Source organism: Zonotrichia albicollis, chromosome 22 (genome assembly GCF_047830755.1).
Source record: "Zonotrichia albicollis isolate bZonAlb1 chromosome 22, bZonAlb1.hap1, whole genome shotgun sequence".
NCBI classification, from domain to species: domain Eukaryota; kingdom Metazoa; phylum Chordata; class Aves; order Passeriformes; family Passerellidae; genus Zonotrichia; species Zonotrichia albicollis.
Window position 1 is genome coordinate 7,455,298 of NC_133840.1, and position 23,834 is coordinate 7,479,131.

General features: G+C 50.1%; 2 protein-coding genes across 2 annotated transcripts in view; both read right to left on the reverse strand.

The window, feature by feature from the left end:
- Positions 1–1,394: 1,394 nt before the first annotated feature.
- On the reverse strand, positions 1,395–13,537 carry P2RX1 (purinergic receptor P2X 1). Its single transcript, XM_005494195.4, has 13 exons — positions 13,037–13,537; positions 9,678–9,825; positions 9,201–9,272; positions 8,343–8,412; positions 7,788–7,884; positions 7,466–7,546; positions 6,175–6,316; positions 4,947–5,077; positions 4,250–4,340; positions 3,533–3,598; positions 2,810–2,902; positions 2,254–2,299; positions 1,395–1,936 (listed from the first exon to the last, which is right to left on the reverse strand). The coding sequence occupies exons 1-12, from the start codon at positions 13,171–13,173 to the stop codon at positions 2,255–2,257; spliced, it is 1,173 nt and encodes a 390-aa protein (XP_005494252.1). The 5' UTR covers positions 13,174–13,537; the 3' UTR covers positions 1,395–1,936; position 2,254.
- Positions 13,538–18,465: 4,928 nt separating this feature from the next.
- ATP2A3 (ATPase sarcoplasmic/endoplasmic reticulum Ca2+ transporting 3) overlaps positions 18,466–23,834 on the reverse strand; it is a 62,019-nt gene continuing 56,650 nt past the window's right edge. Inside the window, exon 21 of the mRNA XM_074557194.1 lies at positions 18,466–23,144. Within this exon, the coding sequence (XP_074413295.1) occupies positions 23,125–23,144 (20 nt within the window). The 3' untranslated portion in view covers positions 18,466–23,124. The remainder of the gene's footprint in view (positions 23,145–23,834) is intronic.

The following is a 23,834-nucleotide window of genomic DNA, read 5'->3' on the forward strand; positions in this document are numbered from 1 at the left end:
GATGAAAACAAATCCTTCCATGTTTTTTAAAGCAGCCTTGGGACTTTTAGGGATTCCAGCTCAGAAGTTTAGAATAGCAACTAGAGGGGTTCATTTACAAGTTGCCTTTTCCTGATTTCATATTCTGTCTTTTAATTCTTCCTAGGAAAGAATAGGGACTTTGTATTACAAGCAGCTTGAAAGATTAAGCAGGCAGAAATCCCGCAGCTCTACCTGCAGCTTTGCATTTGTTATTTTAAGTTTTGACCGGAGATTGACCCGGTGTAAGTGGGTGCTAAAGGTTACCCGAACACTCTCACTTCACTGTCTATGAAAAGTGGATTTTCCCCAGTCCCTGTGAAATGGTCTTGCAGTCCCCTCTGCTGGTGGCAGCTTGCTGGGGAGCTGCACCGTGCCACCACATGGGACCTGCTTGGTCCTCCATGGAGGCTGCAGGAGATCCCCCAGGGCTTAGAGATTCCCCAGCCCTCACTGAACAGGCACCGGCTCCTCCGGAGACCAGGAGGTTTCCCTCACCCTCTCTGCATCCTTCGTATGAGCACCTAGCACCTCTGACACAGAACAGCAGGAAAAAGTTTTTTTCACAGGAAAGGGTGAAAAAATTAACCATGGATAACCTTACAAAAACCCACCCTGCCTGGGAAAGCTGAGAGCAAATGATCTTGCCCTGGGGAATGTATGGCTTGAAATGTTTGTTGAGCTTATGACCAAATATCACCTGCATGACTTTAAGGCACACATTCTTGTGTCCCTGAGAGTCCAGAGCAATGCTGCTGCAGGCTCTGGCAGTATTACAGCCCTACAGCTTCTCCACCAACTCTGCCATGGCCACTGGGATCCACTTTCAAGGCAACCAAAGCAACATTTTCCCCAAGGAGGTAAAAACAGACATTCAGAGACTATGCAGAAAGTCAGCATTGATGTGTCCTGGAGAATGGAACAGGGCCAGCAGCACAGGGCAGGGTTGGCTCGCAGGGATGTGGGGTTTGAGCATAGCCCATGATGTGCAGCTGCACGTGCTGAGTGGTGCAAATCTTCCAGCACAGAGGTGAAGTTCAATTCCTGGATGCAGAGAGCACCCAGGAATTTGTGAGGCTGCTGCTGGAAAAGTCTTCCTGATCAGCTCACACTGACCAGTGTGAGCAGTGGAGGCAGAGCTGGCACAGGACAGTGGATGGCCATGGCTGGCAGTGTGCCAGTGCTCCCTGCCAACCAGCCTGTCTGAGGAGGAAACCCAAGTGACAACTCTGATAACAGCCCCTGCTCGTGGCCAGAGGCCCAGGGGCCCTGCATGGGAGGGCAGTTTCTGAAGGAATCATCACTAAAGGGATTACTTTATATGCATAAACCCTCCAGAAACCACTCCAAACATCATGCTATGGCGCTAGCATAGGCACCATGAAGGGATGTAGTAGAAAAACTAAAGGTTTATTTTTTTAATAAAATACATCCTTACAAAATAACCATTTTTCTCCCAGGCAGAGGGCTGGGGATGGTTCATGGCAGCTGTCCTTCCTTCCCCTTCTCAATTTGGAACTGTCCAGCGGTGCTTCTGGGGCAGAAGAGGCAGCTGTGCTGTCCCCAGGCTCTTCAGGTGCCAGTGACCTGGCACAGCCCTGGCACACCAGGCAGGTGCAGTGTGAGCTCTTCTGAAGGGCCTGCAGAGGCAGCAGACCCAGTGCCCTGCAGAGGGCTGGCAGAGGGCCCCAAGACCCCTTAGTCTGACCCATCCACAGCATCATGGCAGCTCCCACCACAGGCTGTGTGCTGGGCCAGCCAGCCCCTGCCTGGCTGCAGGGCACCACCTCCCATGAGCTGGGGCTGGATGCTGCTTCTGCTGGTCTTGGGGCTGGCCCAGGGAGGTGATGGGATGGCGACCGTGTTGTAGGAGAAGAGGAGGAGGAGGAAGGTGCAGGTTTGTCAGTCAGTGTGGATTCTGCTGAGAGAAGGTGCACAGTGATTTCTGGTCTCTTGCCCCCCAGTGCCCTCCTTCAAGAGACGCTGCCATCAAAGACACAATGTCAGACCCACATCCTGCATCTGTTGCTGCCCCATACAACTGCTTATGTTGGGAAGTGCTGACCCCATGTTAGGCACTGCAGCCCACAGCTCAGGTCTCCTCCAAGCCCCCCTGGATCCCTGCTGCCTTCCTGAAACCCTCCTGCCTTCTCACACACCTTGGAATAGCCCCAAGCCCTACAGCCCTCATCCCTGACAGATGTATGCTAGCAGGGCTGGGGAAACACCACTCACCTCACTGTGTGTTGTCTGGCTCCTTTACCTTCTTATGCGACTTTGACTGGGGGTTAAAGGAGAGAAAACAAAGATTCTTTTACAGACCTGCTCCTTTCTAATGCCAGGGAAATGTGACTGGGCAGCAACTGCTAACCCCCAGTATACACACACATTTTCAGATGAATTTGAGGCGAACTGTTTTTGTGTCCTTTCAAAGGCCATGAAACATTCCATAGTCATGGAGATATTCTCAAAGAGCAGAAAAAGACATTTTCTAGTTTGCTAAAGCACGGATCTGCCCCTGCTTCCCTTAAAGCAATGCAAGTGTTACCAGATATTGGAATATCTGGGGTTAAAGGCAGAGAATAAAGTTATTAACAATGAGTCACACACAACATCTCAGTAATTTTGGAGAGAAGATTCATGAATCCCAGTCTCCAACAGTCCCAAGGGCTCAGGAAGGCGCCTGGTTGCCCCTCAGCGTGGATGTTTGTGTTACAGCATCATTACTCATGCACACATCCACGCACACCCCTGCAAGAGCCTCTGCAGGGCAGCACTCACTGTTACTTACAGGCTCCGGTTCTGCATATTTGAATTTCTTCTGCTTGTAATAGTCTCGTCCATGGAGAAAATGCAGCAGGAGCAGGTCACAGAGGACAGAGGCCTTGAATCAAAGTGCAGTTAGGTTTGGAGTTGCCCTCCAAGATTACCTGCACCACTGTCTACTTCTAGTTTTTCCCAGTTTGCCCCACAATTTAGGGTCACTTCTGCTTCATCCCACCATATGGCAGTTGCTGAAGTCTCCAGATGTCCATTTAGGACAGAAGTGAAGTGTGCTGTGTTCAATTTAAGTGATTTAAGCCAACAGAAATGAAATGTTTCCCCTTTAGGTAAGTGCAGAGCACAGCAGCCTTTGAGTTGTGCCCAAGTCTTTAAAGCCATAAGCAAATCACACACTGGGTTTCTGTCCTGAATTAAATACTGACAATCACATGCAGACTCTTCCTCAATGCCAGCTCTAACTTGAAACTATCAGGATACCAAGACCTGCCAAGAGAACCAGCCTGCCCTTCATCAGCAGGGCAGAATTCACATCAGCCAGGGACCAGCAGGAATCTGTTTTCCTGAGCTGACAAGGCAGGAGAGCACCTCCTTTCCCCCTTTTGCCCATCCCCTGATTCCCTGAGCAGTAGCCAGTATTTCACTTCAGCTCAAGGACACTTCCCACGGATGTCACAGGCAAGAAGAATAATTTGAGAGTCTCCATATAGAGGCTGGAAATATCTGAACTTACCACTCCAAAAATACCAATTCCAGAGCCAATTGTGGTCATGGTCGGGATGATGTCAAATTTGCCTGCCTGGATAAAGTCAGAGAAAATAGGTGATAAGTTACAGTCAGCCCAGGGGGGAAAAAAGGGTACTCTAGCTGTAGGTGGAGCTCAGCAAAAGTGCCTTGCAGCAACCCAACCACAACCACAGCACACAGAGAAACAGGAGCTAGGAAAGAGCAGGTCAAACAGAAGAATATTGTAGGTTGGTTTTAGAACTTACTTTTCTTCCTGTACTTTTAATATAAAAAACCCAACCCAAACCAAGCAACCAAACAAAGAAGTATATAATTTGAATATTCTCCATGGGAACACAATAAGAGAAGACTTCTCTCCCGGTGGGAAGAAAAAGACAAAATAGAAAAATGCAAATGTTCAGCTTTTGCAAATAACAGTAAAAGGTTTTGAGTTTACACAAGTCCTCCCCACTCCCATCACAATTTTTTTTAGACAAAACCACTGATCAAGCCACAGCTGAAAGATGTGACCTATAAAATATGTTTTCCACCTCTCTTCCCTTCCCCAGTATTTCCCAAGGGTTCCTGTGAGCCGGCCAGCACCCAAGGAAAGCATTCACACTAATGTTCCTGATCCCACAGGACCCTGGTGCTGTGTTACCGAGCTGGTCCCTTCCAAGGACATGGCACTGCTGTCCCAGGGACCCAGAGGATCCACCCTTACCTTGCCATTCACCAGAATGTCGAGCCGGATCCCAAACACCTTGTAGAGTGTCCTCTTTTCCATCCCATCTTCTCTGTAGTATTTGGCATATCTATGCAATTGGACGGTGAGTGTTAATGGTCTGCCAGGGGGTCCAACAGCCCCTGCAGCCCTACAGCACTGGGATCTTGGACAAAGATCTGGGAATGTGCTATCACAGACCTGGTCCTGACCTTCTCCTCAAATCCCCTGAAGGGGCTGGGCTGTTGGCACCTCTCCTCTCTGTGCCTCAGTTTCCCTGCCTGCAGGATGGAGTTCCAGCTCCTGCTGTTTGATCTGATGTCCCCAAGTTGTATGTGCAGCAGATATTGGTGAAGCACTGGTGACAGAGTCACACAGAGCAGAGGATACAGACTATGAGAACATGTGAGATGATCCTACACTATCTCCAGTCTTTCAAGGGCTTCCCAAAAACTCAGCCAAGCAGGAGAGCCTGCAAGGGGGAAGAGATGGAAAGGAAATGGGGCAGTTTTCAAGCCAAGGAGTGTATTATCTCTTTTCTCATGCTGTTTAAAAGAGCACTGGTACTGCTGCCTGGCCCTGCAAAGGTAGTGAGTATTTTGAAGGACACTCTCTGGCCTTCCACCATCCCTTAAATGGGAACCTGGAAGCTGTCACCTCTGAATTACCTGCCGATTCTCCAAGTGTATTTCCTTACCTGAAGTTGAACCCTGGTGAAACATTGCTGTCATCATTGTACAGGCCATGGAACTGGTAAATGGGTTTGCAGTAGCGCAGGGGCCAGTCGAGGTCACAGTTCCAGTCTATGGTGATGCCCACCACTCCACCCTGCAGACAAGAGGGAGTCACAAGGTTGCCCCTCCTTGGACCTGGCTCATACAGAGAAATGCTTTCCCTCCTCATAGGTGTCCTGTCTCAATGCCATGAGGTGTCCTGGCTCTCCAATTGCACGGACCCCCCTGCTGCCTCAGCCTTCCTGAGCAGCCCTGGCTTTGTGGCCTGTACATAACCCCTTGCAGAGGCTCTTGTTTCTGTCCTGAGTTCTGGATACAAATAAATTCATGCCTTCTTGTTCCTGATCAGAATCCTGTGCCCAAGGCCTGGTCCTGAGAAACAGTGCTTACCCCAGATTCCTCCTGGTCCTCGTGGGAGAGCCTTCCCTTGCCTTGATCATGCCTAAGAGGTTGCTCAGGAAATGCAGGAGCCCCTCCTCCTTCCTGAGCTCACTCCAGGCTGTAAATAGCTGTGCCTCAGAGGTTTGTATTTTTACACCTTTAATATATAGAATATTAGAATGGTTTGGGTTGGAAGAGACCATAAAGACCATTTTGTTCCAAACCCTGCCGTGGGCAGGGACACCTTTGGTTAGACCAGTTTTCTTCAGGTTCTGGCCAGGAATGGGGCAACCATAGCTTCTCTGGGCCATCTGATCCAATCCATTAAATAAGTGTTCATAGATGCAAGCCTCTGATTTTATCCAGTGCCTGACAAAGTTATCACAAGGTTTTGCAGCACAGATAGCAGACACTCCCACGCACCAGCCTGAGGAGCGTTAAACAAAGCTGCATTTTGGAGCCAGGGGAAAGGCACTGTGCAATGACCAATATTTGACCATCCAGCTGGGATTTCCAAGCTCAATCAGATGGGATTTGGCCATACAGATCTAGTTATTCACTGCTCAAATTAAAACAAGCTGAACCCTGGGATTTACTGCCAGGGGGTCAAATCTTCTCAAGAGTTCCAAGAAAAATGTAAATATTAGGCCATGTCCAAGGAGATTCATAATCTTTATGAGATAATTCTGACACTTGTTTTCTCAAGAATTCTTGAGAAAACTGAAAATCATCTCAACAGCTGGAGGCAATTGCACTGTTGAGTGTCCCTTTCCCATCAACAGCAAGGAACATCATTTGAAATTGAAGTACCTTAACAGCCAGGAAGGTAAAATTCTGGCCTGATTCCTTCACTATGTATCCCAGTTCAAACACAGGACACAGGGAATCAGTGACTTTGTGATAGGTGCATTTCTTCAGGTACTGCTTGGTAACACTCTCAACCAAGTTGCGCCTGTGAATGAAAAGAGAGTGAGAAAACTTCTCAGAAACACAATAATTTTAGGGGGAAAAACTTCTGTAAGTCCCTAGCCCAGTCCATGTCACTCTCCCATTCACATGCCACTTGCCCATGGGCTCTGCTAGGCAGTGTTCTGAGCTCCAGCAATTTTTATCTGGGACACCTCATGGATAGTGAGTGTATCCCACACCTTTTACATTTAGCTGGAGTTTGCTATCTCCTACAGCAAGGGTTAAAAGGAAAGGGCAACTTCTTGCCTTCCATCCCACTCTGCTCTTTTGCCCAAAAACATCTTGTGGTTTTGTAAGCCTTGTGCCTTGCTCAAACTGATCCCATCGCTGATGCTCAGCAATGATCAAAGGCAGGAAGTTTCCCCACAGCAGCCAGCCCGGCCACCCTCACTGCCAGGACCTGCTCCCTCTCTGTGTCCCCTTCAGCCTGTCCTCACCTTGGCCACCCCTCCTTGCAGCTGGGGGGATCCCTTCTCCCAGCCACCTCCTGGGAGGTGTGAGGTCAGCCCAGGACTTTGCCAAGCCTGCTGGCTGCCAGGACACTTAACCTTGGCTGCAGCACAGGGACAAGATCAGCTTAGAGAAAAGAATCCGCTGTCTACAGCACAAACAGCTTCTGTTAATTTGTTCCAAATCAGATATCTGGTGAGTCCCATCACAAATCCTCTTAGGAGTGTGCCTTCAGCCCGCAGCATTTCCCCCAGTGCTGCCAACCCCACCCTTTCCTGAAACAGGTGGGATCTGTGATGTTAAGGGGCACTCTGGGACACCAAGCTTATCCTGGCCATGTGGTATTTTAATTTTGTCTTCAGAGAAGAAAAATGAAAAGTCAGAGTAACTGATTTGTAACTTGTGAGGGTAACTCAAGAGAGGTTAATTCCAGAAATCTTTCCAGTAACTACAGCTACCAGCTGAGGTGGGACAGATTTGGGAGGGAAACGTGTCAGTTCCTATGAGCTATGTGGGGCTCAGTGCAGCAGTTAGAGTAGTCCTGGGATCACTGAGAAGGTGAGGTGGGCAATCCTCCATACCAAGCATCCAGTTACACCCATCCAGCTGAACCCATGGTTTCCTCTGAGGGACACAGCTGGAGGAACTGACCAGGAGCCATCCCTCCCAAACCTCTCCTTACCTGGACACCTTGAACTTGGGGAAGGTGATGCTGTTCTTGATGAACAAGGTGAACTTCTCTGCTTCTGACAGCAGGGCAGGGCTGAAACACACAAGTGTAGGCATGTGTCCACCACTTGGCTCTCCAGGCTCTAGAGAAAGCTCCATTTGGTGGAAATTCACTCAAACTGAGACAAGCAGACCCAGAAAACTGGTGGTCTCATCCCTCCCCTTCCTGCTCTTTCACAACACAGGCTGTCCTGGCCACATGCCATAGAGCCCAACTTGGTCTGCTCCACACCAAGTGCAGCTGGGATGGGAAAGAGAACAACATCATTCCTTACCTGGGAACATGATAATCAACCTCAACAGGGCACCAGCCAAAGATCTCACAGGTCTTCACAGTGCTGTTGAAGTTTACACACTTGCCAGTCATGAGCCCTGTGGGGGAGACAGCTGCTCACACCCTGCATCCTGTGAAATCTCAGCCTCACACTGGGATGGATGGGATCTGGTTGGGGCTTCAGCTCTGCCAAGGGCATGCAAGACACAAAGTGCTCAGGGCTTTGGCACCTTTCTAAAACAGTTAGGAAACTCAGCTCAGGGCAGTGGTTTCTCTTACAGTGCTGTACAGGGGAGCAGTTGGGGATTTTTCTTATTAAAACACACCTAAGAAAATGCTGAGCTGATAAGAGGACAACAGTTTGGGGGAAATGGCTTAGTCCTGATTAATCTTTTGTTTGCAGCTCAAATATCTTTCAAAAGAGCAGAGCTGGAACCTTCAGCCAGCATGTCAGAGGTTTTCCTGTTGAAAGCAGGTCCCCCAGCCAGGGGACACCCCAGCCAGGCAGCTTTTCTCAGTGTTGTCTCACCAGAAACACCAGGACCGTGTGCCATACCTTGTCCCTGCCGGCTGTATTTCCCCTTGCTGCAGTCACTGTCCTGTGTGCACAGCCCGGCATCTGGCAGCTGTTTGGAGAAAGCAGCCACCTCTTAGCATCCCACCCTGCAGCTTCAATCCCCTGTCCCTCCTGCCTCACCACACAGCATTTTTCTTGAGGAAAACACTGCTCAACTGCAGCCAGAGCCTTGTTCATATACTGCTGTCTTATATATTACAACAGTTCTACTATCATTAAGTGTTGTCTTATATATCAAGAGATCTTTTATCATTATGGTGCAAGGGTTCCATATCCTCAGAGTTTCATACCTCCTCAAAGTTTCTTGTAGGCAGCTCCTCTGAGCACTGCCTGTTCCTGGTCCTTGCAGCAACCACCTGACTTCTCTGCCACCAGTTCCCACCAATTCAATCTTTTATAGCACTTGTTCTTATTTGCTACAGGCGTTGTCTATTATCATCCAGCCTGCTCCTAATCTTTAGTAATAGGGTCCAGCTGCAAGTCATTGGGGGCTAAGATTACATTCTACATTACCTTCATTTATCCATACTGTGTCCCCCTACAATATACTGCTTCCCAACCAAGGCTGTCCAGATAAAGCAGGAAAAAGGGCAATTTATTCACTCCAGGCCTCAAGTCTGCTCTGCTTGATCATCTCAAAGGGAAGAAAACTTAAATGGATGCCACCTGTTTTTCAGCAGAATAAAAGTCTTCACATTGCACACAGGAGTCAGGAACATTAAATATGGGGCCAGGCCCTGGCTCTTAAGAAGCCTCCTAGTGTCAGAAAAAGTCTTTCCACCACAATCCCCCTGAATTACAGAAGCTTAGCCCACTGAAGGAAGCTGGTGTGTTTACCTCTGGGCAGGTTCCTTGTTTCTGTCCAGGAGTGACAATGAAGTTGGTCATGACCACAAACGAGTTGTCCCCCTGTGGAGACACAGCCAACAAGCTCACAGCCAGCACAGGGTCCCCTCTGTGAGGAGCCTCTCCCCGGGTGGGGATCTGCAGTGCCACCAGCCCCAGGGACACTGGAGGACCCCACTTGCTGCCTGAGATGGTGCTCCAGAGGCACTGGAGGAACCTTGATCCTTTTGGAGGCAGCCTCCAATGTGCCTCCTCACCCACAGTGGGTCCCAAGTACCAGATGCACCCCAGGGAGAACCTGGGCAGAGGTTTGTGACAGGAGCAAACTCCTTCCCACCACAGGGACACCCTGTCATGCTTAGCCCCATGGAAAGCCTATGCCAAGGACCCATCTGCACCCCAGCACAGGAGGAAAAGCAGCCGCTGGGACAAAAGCAAATCCCTAACCCAGCCACCCTGACTCCTTACCTGGGGTGGGAAAACATAGTCCACCACATCCCAGATGTGAGGACCCAGGACACTCTCGTTGGTCAGTGTCAGCCCTTTCAACTTCACGGAGACCGAGCTGACAATGCTGTCCTGGGACTGGTAGCCCTTCTCGTAGAGGAACACCCACCTGGACAGGGAAAGATGGCAGGGTGAGCATGGCCACCAGCACTTCTCCAATGGCCTGATCCTCAGCCCAGACCTGTGCACTGGGGCTTTTTCTACCAAGTCTCACCTGGGGAATCATTTGCCAAGTTTCTTCCTGCTGGATGAGGGACATGTTGCTGAAATTTCCTACCCTTTGCCTGAGGCATGTGGTAGCTGTAGGACCCAACTTTCATGCCAGGATGATGTGTTTTGGGGACTGGGATACATTTTATGGCTGAGGGTGTGTGAAGGCAGGTGGAGCACAGTAGCCATCAGTCACTTAGGGTTAAAGCCTATGGCAGGTTTGCAGCTTGCTGGTCTCAATGACCCACCCCAACACCTGACCTCCTGATTCACTGCAGAGGAACTCTCCAAAACCCAATGCCTCCAGGGCCAACACAGAGCTGAGTCTGGACACGGTTCACATCCAGAGCCACTGTTTTCCCATCCAGCAGAGGGAATGTGGAGAAATGGCCCTGTGTGCAAGAGGGCTGCAGGAGCAGGGTTAGAGACACTCTGTGGCCAGAACAGGGCTCTGCCTGCCTTTCCCAGCCCATCACACAGCCATTAGGACAGGCTCCTGACACTATTTAACCTAGAGCATAAACAAGCTGCTGCTGGATTAACTCTGACTCGGGGACACTATAAACATGGGCAAGCACCCATTTCGGGTGGTGCCTGCGGCGCCGCGGAGCATTCTCGGCACTAAAAAAGGAGCGATCTGGATTTTGTCCCCTCTGCCGCAGGCATCGGTCCCGCTGGCTGTGACAGAGGCACCAGGATACCCATGGGACAGCCCATGACACCAGCCTGGGGTGTCAGCCTCGCCTCTGACACCTGGCTGATGGGCAGAGGGGGAAATGGGGAATCCCAGGTGCTGTCCGGAGGTTTTCTGTTTGGACTTTCTTGGAGAGGGAGCTTTTTAGCTTGCAGCCACACCAGCATCCCAGGACTGAGAGCAAGAGGACCTCAGGGATGGCATCTGCTCCAGAGCACGGGGATGGGAGCAGAAATTCAGCACTGCTGCCACTGCAGCTGGGACACCCAGCACCAACATCCTCCTCCAAGGCAGAAGACCATACTGAGTTACACTGGGCATCTTCCCTGATGCTCTCAGGACTGCAGAAGGATGTGAACTGGGCAGAACATTTCTCTAGATCAGCCTCCAGCACAGACTCTGCTGCTGACCTTACCCCCCTTGGCAGAGCTGACTATGGGCACACAGGGCTGGGCAACCCCACCTCCCCTGTGGCAAAGCCAGGGTCATGACAAACAAAACCATTACCCAGGAGGCTGTAAATGCTGCAGCAAGTCCTGCCCAGGTTGTAAAAGTCCCCTGGTGTCACACCCTGATGTGGCAGAACCACCAAGCCCTCTCCCCTTGCTGGCCTCATCCTGTGGCTCAGCCCACAGCTCCTTGCATGCAAGAATTCAGGAAGCGAAACCCAGAAAGAGCCCAGCATCTCCTGGGCAGCACTGATACCACCTTATCACAGGAAAAAGAACTGCTCCCCAGGGGTGACACAGGGTCTCACAGGGGGGCTGGCCCCACTTCTGTGCACTGATGGCCCCAGCCATGTCCTTCTAGCAGACACACATTTCCACGAGCATCCCATGCCTGCTAGGAAGGGAGGAAAAAAGCTGGGAGAATGGTAAATAAATACATATTTGGCTGCCAAATTTGTTTTCAAAGGACAGAAAATCTCAGGCATTGTGGCTCGGTGAGGGCAGCAAACTGGGGGCAGTGTTGTGGGCAGAGAACTGGAGGAAGGGAACTGGGAGCAGTGCTGCCAGCAGCGAGGGGAAGCCAGGGGCTGGTGGAGCTGTAGGCAGCTGCAATCATAGGCAGCCCCTTGCTAGAGGAGCCCCATCCCAACAACCCAGGAAAAACTTGGGAATTCCAGCAACTTCATGCCAGATTCCTCTGCTCTGCCACTGGCTGTCACCCCCTGGCTGGTTCTCTTCCTGCTCCCTCCTGGTTGCCTGTCTCACTTCAAGTTGCTTAAGCCACGTTTCCTTAGTTGCCCTGCACAACCATCTGTGCCAGTTCCCCATCCACAGGAGCAGCTGCCCCCAGCCACATTTGGGACTGGAGCCCTGGGGCTTCTCAGGCTCAGTCCTTAGGAAAAACAAAGCTGCTCCCAGTAACACCAGTGCAAAACTCTGCAACAGAGCATCCTTGAGACCTCAGTTGCAGTTTTGCCTGAGGATTACCCTTGGGAGTCAAAGTGCTGGTGAGCATAGTGGGATTAATGGGGCAACCAGCATGGGGGTTCCACACTCATCCCTTGAGAAGGTTTTTACCTTTTCCAGGGAGTCTGTGCTAAAAGGAGGGATGGGCACCTCTGCTCCCCACAGTGACTCCCTTGCACTGAGGCCTGGGAGCCACTGCCTTCCCATTGCATGAGACATTCTGCGCCCCAAAAATTCTCAGATTTTCCACTTGATGTCCAGACACCCCCCTTCCTTTCAAACATCCTTCCCCGTGAAAGGGTGCTGATCCCACAGCAGCCAAGGTTTATCAACCATCACATCCCATCGCATCATCCCACACTGAGGGACAGGCACAGAGTAACTTCAGCAGGAGCAGCAGCCCCAGGGCACCTGAGGACACACATCCTCACCCATTCTGATCCCGCCTGCTCCACTCACTGCCTTTTTTAAGCAGTTGCCCTTGCTTTTGGAGCTGCCTCCCAGAAGCAAATAAGACCAGGAATTTTGGAGCCAAGCTGCGTCTCGGCCGCAGCGTCAGAGCGGTGAACAGGGAGATTTATGGCCCTGTCTTGAGCCGCTCGGGTCTCACAAATCACTGCACTGGCCCCAAATGCCTCTTATTTAATATAAATGAAAATAAAAATAACAACAGATTCTCAGGCCACCGTCCAGCAGCTGGAGCAGGATCTGGATTCTCTTCAGTGAGAGGACGGGGCCGCGGTGTGCAGAGCAGGGTGAGCCTCCAGCCTGGACATACAGGAGCTTCTGGGGAGGATATGGGGACTAAGCAGCCATCTAAAAGAGCCATGGAGGGACACTGGGCTGCACAGGAGCAGCCACAACCAAGGGGATGTGAAGCCATTAGCAATAACCCCCCTGCACTGGGATGTAGGGGATATAGAAGCCTTTCTCTCTCAATTGCTTTTTAACCCAGTGGCAGAGCATTAATGTCAGGGCAAGCAGGTGATGGGCAGCCTTACCCGATGATGTATGCCAGGACGATGAGCTGGATCAGCCTGAAGGTCAGTCCCACCTTCTTGTTCCTCACCAGCACCATCCGAGGGGTGTCATACTCGAAGAGGAAGGAGGACAGCTTGTCCATGCACTTCTGCCCCATGGCTGTGCCAGGGCTGTGCCACAGCCTCCCAGCTCTTCACTGCGCCCTGGGTTGGGCCGTGCCCGCCGCCGCTCCGGCAGCTCCTCTGTTTGCAGATTAAAATAACAGAATAAGAATTGCTATCGGCGTGGCTCTGAGCACATCTGGGCTGCCGGGTTTCCTCCTCTGCGCAGGGATGAGGCTTCCTCTTCCTATAAGCTCTGGGCTGGGAACAGCGGGTGCCCTACATGGTCTGGGGGTGGGACAGGGTGTGGGAGGGTGCAGGGCCACCCTGTTGCCAAGCCCACATGCCACCAGGACGAAGCCATCTGTCTGTGACCGATGCTCCCTCGCCTGGCAGGAGCCTTCCCTGGGGACAGAGAGGCTGCAGGCAGGGCTTGGGATGAGCAGAGACTACGAGGCATTCCTGGGGGCAACAGTGGGATGGGAGAGATTGTGGGAGTCCCGGGAGAAATTTTAGGAATTAGGATTGGGGTATCTTTCCTACCACAACAGCCACCTCAGAGTGTGTGTCCTGAGCCCATGTCCTCTTCTGTCTCCCAAAAAAGGGTTGGGAAAGAGAAGGGGGAGCACCAGAAAGCCCAGCTCAGCAATTCAGAGCTGACCCACAGAGCAGAAGGGCACCCAGCTTGGCCCCCTCCCATGGTGAGGCCAGACAGCTGGGGCTTGGCTCCTTCCCAGCACTTGCACTGGGCTGGGCTGGGTGCACTTGGAAGCATTTCCAGCATTTCCTGAATGGCCTGGATGTGAGCAGGGCCAGGCGAGCTGGGGTCACTGCGAGCGATGCTCTGCAGGGTGGTGCAGACACCACTTAAAACAAATATCACTGAGAAAGGGACTGGATTTGACAGCAGTGCCAGACTGAAATTTGGGGGGCCAACAGCTGCAATGGGGAGCTTTGAAGGGGGTTGGCTCATTGCTGGAGAAAGCACAGAGGCTGTGGATGGGGGACCCTGTGCCCTCAGTGCATCCCACTGGGCCGCTCCAGGGCACCCTCTGTGCTGGGGAGCACTGGGGCTGAGAAGGGAACACTGGGTTTGTTTTTTTTGGGGAGAAAGAGAGGATGTTTATCCCAGAAGTCCCAGCACTCAGCTGCTTCAGCACTCCTGGCAGGGACAGGCTCCATGAGCCTCAGTAATCTGCTGCCTCCCTTGGCCTCAAAGGAGACACTGGCTCTCTGCAGCCACCAAGCCTGGCATAAAGGCCCTCTCTGCAGGAGGAATAGGTTATAAAAGTAGGGAAAATCTTCACCTGCTGGGATAAATCTTTCCTTTCAGGAATATTTCTATTAGTATCACCACCTCTCAAGTTCACTTGCAGCTTGCTCACTGTCACATTTACCTTTCGACTCAATACATTACAGACCTGACAACTGTGAAATATTTGGGAAAAATCAATTATCTTTGCTGGGCAATAAGGAAAACTGGGGAAAAAGCAACTGAATCATTTATCTGAATCTTTTGGGTGTACCATGAAGCCTGGGAATCAAAATCAGATGATCCCACGTTGCAAGTGACGTGATGCGATCCCAATGCCCCGGTCCTCAGCAACATGGAAAGCTGTCAGACAAGGAGCCAAAAGCAAATACAAAATGCTGATGTTAATCATGTAGATTGAAGGCTGATACTGCTATTGAGTGGAGCAGACAAACCTTATAAGCTTAGATATCTGTCAGGAGAGAAGCAAATAACTTACTGTATGAAACGAGGCCTTTTAGGGAAGGCTGCTCACCCTTGCCAAGGCCATGGGGATAATGAAAATAGGACAGCTAAATTTAACAGCAAAATGACTTGTAAAAAAGTCACTTCTAACCTCCTCTCTAGTACTTGGAGTCAATAAAATGGTTATAGCATGGATTTAGCTAAAATACTTTCCATTGGGAGATAATAGGCATCTGCCATTTTATAATCTCTTGGAGCCATGTTGCAGCTGGAGAGTGGGGCCAGACCCCGTCTGGAGTGATGTGGAGAGCAGAAAACCCCAGCCTGGAGCACCAACAGAGCCTGAATCTTTTCCTGGGCTGATACCAGCATCCAGCATGGGCACCCACTTTGCCACAGCATCCAAATGCTTGAAAAAAACACAGCCTCAACACTTGTGGGCTCACACCTCTCCCACACCCACACCATTCCTGGGATTGCCACCCCTTAAATTACTTTATCACAGGGAATTTAGTAAGTTTGCACAGGGATTGCTCACCTGTGTGGCCCTGCAATGGTGCCAAGATGGTGCCAACACACCTCCCTGCCTCTGCCAGGTGGTTATCAAGGGACAGTGCCCTGCTTGGGCTGTTCAGGTGTTTACAGGGCACTCACTGGCAGAGGTGCTGAGATCATGGGGCTCTGATGCTTCCAGCTGTGGTGCAGGCACTGGGCTGTGCTGAGGCCGGGTTGGGATGTCTGTTTGCTGTGATAATAAATGCATTGCTCTAACACCCAAATGAAAAAAAATAAAGATAGAATTAAGAGGAAGAGGTTTTTATCAGTCTACTCTGTAAGGTGCAGCCTGGGGATGTCCCATGACCCTCTGCACTAATTCCCATACATAGCTGGCACCTTGGGGATGGTTTTATCTTAGGTTCCTTCAGAGACCAACTGGTGTGGTGCTGCCAATACACTCCCAGCCTCCTCTGAATAACTTTTGTACCTCTTGGCTGCTTCCAAGCAGAGCAGGCAGGAGGCACTGGGGATGCTCTGCCTGGAGTGAGGAGGTGCTGGTGCTGCTGGAGGAGGAGTGGCAGCTTGAGTTCATCTTCAGCAGGTCCTGGGCACTCAGGATGGCTTTGCCCAAGGGCACAGAAAGTGCTGAACTGGACTTGACCTGAGCAGCATGAAAACAAAGGACCAAGTGGGACCACACTGGGACACAGAGAGTGGAGCTGGAAGTGTTCAAGGCCAGGCTGGACGAGACCTTGAGCAACCTGGTGTAGTGGAAGGTGTCCCTGACCATGGGAGGGGGTTTGAACAAGATGATCTTTAAGGCCCCTTCCAACCCAAACTACTCTGTGATTCTATGGCTCTAAAACCAGGTTGAGATAAGGCAAATGAGCCCATCTAGCTCCACTGCCCACGGGAAGGGAAAATGAAAGCAGAAACAGCAAATGAGGCTCTAAAGCCCCTGTGTTTGTGTCTGAGATTGCAAAGACCTGGGGCCAGATTTCCCAAACACCCTCCTGGGTCAGCTGGCATTGACTGATCTCCAGTGCCAGGCTTTGGCCTCATCCAGCATCTCCAGCTGGGCCAGGTGCTAAGGGCACTGAGGGCTGGTGACCCTGCAAGGGCACCCCTGGCAATGCTGTGAAGGGGTAGCACAGGAGTCCATCCATGCTGTGAAAGGAACTCATTCCCCCTGCCTATGAAACACACTCAGCCTGTGCTTGGGGCTGAGAGAAAAATGAAACATCTGGTGTTTTTAAGGGAGACATTTGGAAATGCAAGTGCATCCTTGCTTTGAGCTGGGACAGGAACTGCTGGAGCACAAAGAGGGTTCTGAAAACCTCTGCATGGGGCTCAAGCCTACCCACACCCAGGCAAGCACCACTGTGTTGGCATAAAAGCCACCAGGTATTTCCAGGCTCTCAGACATTGATAGGGGGAAAAGAAAATAGAAAAATAATAGATGAAGCTCATTGCACAACCCAGACTCATGCTTGGCAGCGTCTAGCACAGAGCTCTGAATTTCAGCACAAAAATGTGTGGCATGCTGAAGATCCATGGATGGGGAGGAGTAACATGGAGGCAAAGTTTAAAATATGAGGGTGGGTGCAGAGGGGACCTGCTGTGGTTGAGGTTACCCCTGAGAGCTGCTGGCTTTTCCCAATAATTTTGGCTGCCACAGCCCCCTTGTCCTCACCAGTTGCAGGAGGTGCTTACACTGCACCACTGGCAATGGGAAGGGGAGGGTGGAAAAAAATTGGCAGATGAGAGCAAGCAAGGCCCTCCAAAACAGCATGTTCAGTTTTCTTTCCAATTTTAACTTGTCCTTGACCTCTCTTCGCTCCCTCCCAGCAGGGCTGGCTGGGCTCTGTACTTGTCCCGTGCTGCAACGCCCTGGCACGAGATGTTTTTGGTGGTGCTCACCCCTCAAAGTGGCATTTCCATCCCCAGCTGCTGTGACAACACATCTCCCTGGAAATATTCAGTTTAGCTGATGCCGAAGCCAACGTGAGCCCGAGGTGCTGGGGGTACCAAAAGGTGTCAGTGGCTCCAGAAATGTGGATGCACATCCAGTGTGGGGCTGGACCTGTGCCATGGGATACAGGGACCCTTGGGATTTTTTTGGTAGAGTGACACCTGTTTTCTGAATCATGCCTTCAAAAGACAAGCATAACCCCAAGTGATGGTACCCAGGGGTCCAGGGAGTGACACAACATCAGGTGGGGAATTTGGGGTGTTTTTGCCTTCACCGCTGTGTCCTGAGACAGCATTTCTGGTATGGGGGACTGGCTTGAGGGTCACCTGCAGCCATGGCAGTGGGGTTCCTCTTGCTCTGACATCAGTCTGCACCAGCAAAGAGGAGGCCAAGCAATGGCTCCTTCCCAAAACCAGCATGTGCCAGGGTATCCCACGTCCCTCTTTGCAACCCCCTGTGGGTCACAAAGCTTTTGGCTTACCTTGTGCACCTCCTTTGTTCTGCTCACAGCATTGGCAACACATGGGGCCACATCCCAGTGAAAAAGCACCAAGGTAGATGTTGCCATGAACACAGATTTGCTCCAAAACAGGACCTGCAGCTGGATCAGGATTTTCTGTTTCAAACATCACCATGGGCAGAGCTCTGGGTGATGCCGAGATGGAATTGCATGGCCCCAAGCCCTATGCCATACCCCCAGATGAGGCCAAGCTATTTAATTATTATTTATTTCACAATTATTTCTTGTAGAGGTTATTGCAGGGCTTATTTAAACCTCCCCTCCCAGCTGGGGGAGATAAGGTGATGACTATTCTGGATACAGTCAAAATTAGCACTGTTATTTGTATTCTCGTGCCCCAAGAGTGAATTTAAAAATTCCCAACAGTCGTATTATGCCACTCCACTCATTTTGCCTTTGTCATCCCATGCCAGGCACAAGCTCAGCTCCATTTCTAGTTTGGCTCCTCTGAAAACCCACAAGAAATCCTGATCTGGTGAGCACAACTCCTTTTACGGCTGAAGAATGCCCTCAGGCACTCCCGTATGGCTCCATGGGCTCCCAAATATCCCCCAAATCAGCCACAAATGGGACAAGAAAAGCAAAAAAACCCCAAAAAGGTAAAACAACAACAACCAAATAAACACAAAACCCCCCAGTCATCCAGTAAAATTGCTTTTATTTCTGTAATTTTCTAAGTATAAAACAAATCAGCCCAATATTGTGTGAACAGAGTGGATTGTGTGGATGTGACCACAAGGAGCCTTCCCACGTCTTCCCGGCACACCTGGCTATTTACAGTCAGACAAAGGACATGGTTTAGGAAGCAGGAATTTAGTGGAAAAATATCTCTCATATAATAAAATAGGAAACCTCATTTCTTTCAGTTCTGTCCCTCAGAGAACACCCTCCCACCCCTCAAGATATAACAATTTACCTTTTACTATGAAGCACAATCTCAGAGATTTCTACATTTGGCTGTTCAGGCATCTCATATAAAAAAATCAGCATATTCCCAGACTGAAGCCACTGAGGGCACCTGCTGGTTGCCCTTCTCTTGGTCCCAAGTGCCCATCACTCCAGGCACACACAGATTTTGGCTCATTTAATGCTCCACTCACACCAAAAGCTGAATGGCACCACAAGAAAAGGTCCAGGGAGCACAATTTACCCTGTATCTCCTCACTGCAGCCCTGCAAATCCTAACCCCAACTGTGCCTCACAAGATCTGCATGGGGTGAAGCCTTTTCCTTGGTCAGTACTCCCAGGCTGTTTCCCCAAAATGTCACTGCAGAAGTGGGAGGAAAAAGAGCCCAGATGGGGCTGAATCTCTGGCATCATTTATACATTTATAAGTGATGGCCATGCCAGGTATGGTCCAGAAATCACAGTAAGTCTCAGGAGTTGGTAGTAGGGACTTGGGTGTGTTTGAGTTTCAGGAGTGATGTAATGCCAAGGTCACTGAAGCTCATGGACATCTCCCAGCCAGGGCCCCTGCACAGCTCAAATCATTATTTGCTGAGTTTTGGTGGAGCAGGACCCTGACTGGGAAGCAGTATTATCAACCTGATGTACAAAAGAAGGACCAAAAATTAATGATTAGTTTTCCTCTTGCTCCTCCTTCTGCCATCTCCATGAGCAGAAAATCCAACTCAATCTCTGATGGTTTTACAGGAATGAAGTCCCCTAGCCCCTCCATAGAGCCTGTCCCTCCTGCTGCCCTCCCAGTGCCTGGTGGTGCCATCCAGCCTTGGCTGAGCAGAGCATCACCAGAAACACACACACAGGATGCTCACAGTGCCCAAACCCCAAACACACCAACACAAACCTCACCCAGACCTGGCCCACACGACACAAATAAAATGCAGGACGCAGCACTTTGCTCTTTTTCCTTTTCCAACGTGGGATCCCCATGGGATCACACACCACAGGGGGAAGAGCTCATCCAGCAATGACACAATGCCCCAAAACAGTAGAAAAGAGTTTCCACCACAGCTGATCCCCCTGGTGCTCAGCCCAGGAACACAGGACCTTTCCCTCCCACCTTGGCCCCTGAGGAAGGAGTATAAAGTGCTCATGGATAATCACAATCCCATGCTGCCATCCAGCACCTCCTCTGCCCTGCATCTTGTGGAGGATCTGTCACAGCAGCCCACCACTCCTAAAGGTCTTGCTGGAATGACTTGAGTTTTATTTATAGACTTAGAATATGCCAGGCAGCACCATCAAAATAAAACTAAAAAGGAAATAATTTCTAACCTCTGCTGCCAAGAAAAGCAAGGATCCCAGAGGTTTTCCCCTAAGCTGCTTTTTGAAAAAAGCTTTAGGGCAAAACAGCCACCCAGCATCCATCTCCCTTGTATTGCACTGTCAGATGCCTTGGTAAGACACAAGAGCCTCTCCCAAAGTGATGGTCTTGGCTCTGGGACCTCCAAGTTTACAAAAGAACATGTTCCAGCCTGTAAAAGCTCCCAGCAAGCTGCTGCTGGCACACATGCAATAAATAACTACTCTGTGATCTATCCTGACCTTTCACCGAAGAACAAAGGAAAAAATACTTACATCTATGGATATTTTTCTACTTCATTGAGGTGTTTGAACTATGAGCCTCTGTAATCAAAAGTATGGGGTGAAACCTGTACTCCAAGTAATTAAAGGATGTGGGGAGAGACAAGAGATGTGGTGAACCATTCAGAAGGGAAATGGGGATGTGTCAAAATGGTCCCACCTGCTCCAGGCAGCTCTAATGCAGATTACCTGGGCATTTTCTAGATAGCTTGAAGGCTCCCAATAGAAATAAAACACAATTTGCTGCTGCTGGGAAGAACAAGCTGGGACACAGCTCTGGTTTCTTGCCCATGATGGTTCAGGCTTTGGTAACTCACAACTGTGACCCAATGGCTGCATGAACAGACTGACACTGCCTGGGCTTTCACACAAGAAACTTCTCCACACCACACACATTTGGGTTAAATTCATAACCCTCCAGCTGACATTAGGTGCAGGGAAAGCAGTGTAACTCAGCAGGTGGATGGACCAAGCAGGTTCCTGCAGGCACAAGGGACCAGGGAGGCTGCAGGCCCTGCTGGACCCTCCAAACGGGGCTGGGATGCTCTGAATCCAGCCCAGCCTCTGAATCCAGCCCAGCCTCTCCCAAAATAGATGTCAGCCTCAGAGAAACAGAGAAGCTGCCTCCTCTGATGACACTGAGCTGGAACTGGACTAAATTCCCACTGGCTGTTTTTCTGCACAGAACAATGGAGATGGACTCAATCATCTTGGATGTCTTTCCCAACTTAAACAATTCTTTAGTTCTGTCACCTGTACTAAAATAAGGTGAAATCCACCCTTTTGAGGAAAGGCAAATCACATGTCTACAGCATTAGTCTTACTGAAGCCTTATTTTGGCTTATACAGTACCTGGGTCATGTCCTGGTCCTCTACACCAGGGTGGGTCTCATCCATGGTGAAAATCTTTGAACAGGAATTGGTTATCCCATGGGATCAACTGATTAAATCATTTTGACAGAACACATTTGAAAAATAAAACTTCTTCAAGACAAAGTATAATAAGATTTTAAAAAATCAGCAACAATTTTCTAACGACAGAGTATCTATAAAGATCTTTTTTAAAGAGCTCCATATTAAAATTTCTTGAATACATTATATATTAAATACAGTAACAACATTTCATGCAAGGTTTTCTGTACAATAAATCAGCTCAGTAGTATAACAATTCTGTACATTCCCATTGGTCTGGGGGCTCTGCTCATCTTCAATGCTGGTGATGGAGAAAAGAAAGGAGGGATGATATTTGGCACCTACTGTATGGAAGGAGAGATGGTCTTGCCCAGATGATACAGAAAAACACTGGAAGCTTTGAAGAGGCAAAAAGTAGAAGAGGAAACCCAACAGCAAAGGAGCAAATGCTATCCCAGACCCTGGCTCTAGTGCTGTTGCTGGAATGTAAGGGAAAGGAAAGATACAGGCTCTGGCTAACTAAATATCATCAGGATGGATCCTAGGGGATGGTGAGGGAAACAGGAGAGAGAATTTGGAGAGCTGGAGAAGAGACCACCCACTATCAGCTTCTCAGCTGATGCAGCTCAATGGAGAAAGATAAACTTAATGGATCCCAAAATCCACTCCTGATCTACAAATCCTCACTGAAGACTGTCTGACTCCTGCTGTGGAGAAAATCCCCAGAGGGCAAGATTAAGTTGGTGCCTTACAAAAAGGGATGCCACAACAAACACCACCCATGGAAAAAGACCACGTTATGTACAAGCATACATTCATTGCCATCGTGATCCCTTGGCAGGGATGCCCTGTGCAAGTCAGTGATATTCTCCAAAGCAGAGCACATCAAGCCATGGATGTGCTCCTGAAAACTTAAGCTGTACTACTGCTGGGGAAATAGTTAAAAATTCACTGAGGAAAGAAAGTGTGACCAGGAAAGAGTGGTGGACATGAGGAATGCAAGGTGGGCATCCCCTTTCTTTTCTTTACATGGCTGCCCCTCCGAGGAAAAGGACTGCCTTATATAGTGCAGATGGGATCCAGCAAGATGCCAGATGGAGAACAGACAAGACTTCATCGTGCTTTGGTGCTGGATGAGCCTGAGAAGGTGCTGGGCTTTCCATAATGCAGGGATCAAACAGGACAGCGTGATAAACAGGGAGAACTTCGCCTTCCACCACATGCACCTGACCTCGAGGTGTAAACACACCTCCATGAGGTTCACACCAGTGTTGGACACACTCTGAAGCCGTGCCCAGCTGCTGCAGCCACCAGAGCAGAGCACAGCAGCAGCAACACTATGGACATCAGCAAGGCTCAGCAACACGAACACACAGCCCCTCTCCTCTCTCCCTGCCCTCACTCACTGCCAAGCCCTTCCCAGATGCCTTGTGCATCCCATCCCACTGGGGGATGTGCCCTCAAATCCCAACTTCCTGCCTTAATCTCTCATGAAGGCCACCTTGCCCGTGCTCACTCAGTCAGGGTGAAAATTGCAAAGAGGGTCTCAAAATTTGGCACAAACAAATCCCAAGGAACCACATTACAATGACTCAGATCCACACAGCTCCATCCCCAAACTCTAGGCCAGCTGTCCAGTAATTGCACTCATATGTACAGGAAAAAGAAAGCTACAGAACAAAACAAAAATCAGGATTTTTTTCTTTTCGACGATTCACCCGCATTTGTCTGAGAGTCGGACACATGCATGTCCTGCTGGCTTTAGCGATGGTCACGCATGCAAGACTTCAGTCCCAGGGACAAGTTAGGGATCCTCTAGTTCAGAGTCGCCCTCAGGTCGTTCATTTCTTGTCCTCTTCTCCTGAAAGGAAGGGCAAAATGAGAAATGAAAGTATTGGTGAGGGTTCAAAAGAAAGCAGCTCCATGGTTTTGTTACCGAGAGTGGTTGCTCTTGGGTTGATCCCAGAAGGAACCTGGGATCCTGTGTGCACAGAGCTGGCCTGACTGCAGCTGTGGCAGCTCAGGCTGTGGGATGAGGAGGAGGATGCTGGTCCCTGGGTGAGGAAGGTCTCTGCAAGAGTTGGGAAAAGGGATGAATTCATAGAATTCACAGAATGACTGGGTTGGAAGAGACATTCAGGATCATCAAGTCCAACCCAGCCCCAACACCTCACCCAGTGCCACATCCAGGCTTTGTTAAACACACCCAGGGATGGGGACTCCACCACCTCCCTGGGCAGCCATTCCAGAACTTTATCACTCTTTCCATGAAAAACTTTTTCCTAATATCCATCCTGAGGTGGAGCTATGTGGAAGGTGAGTAGGCAGGACCCTCCTCACTGCTCCCAATGAGGCATCATGCAGGGAAAGGCAGTGGCTCAGAGAGGAGAAGCTCACTGCATCCTCTCATCACCTCAGAGTGCTGCAGCCAGAGACATGGACACTGCTCCATGGGCTCACACACTGCCCATGTACCACACCCATAAATCCCTTCAAAACAATGAGCAAGGACCAAATTTCTTATCACAGCCACCGTCCCAGGGCTGCCTTC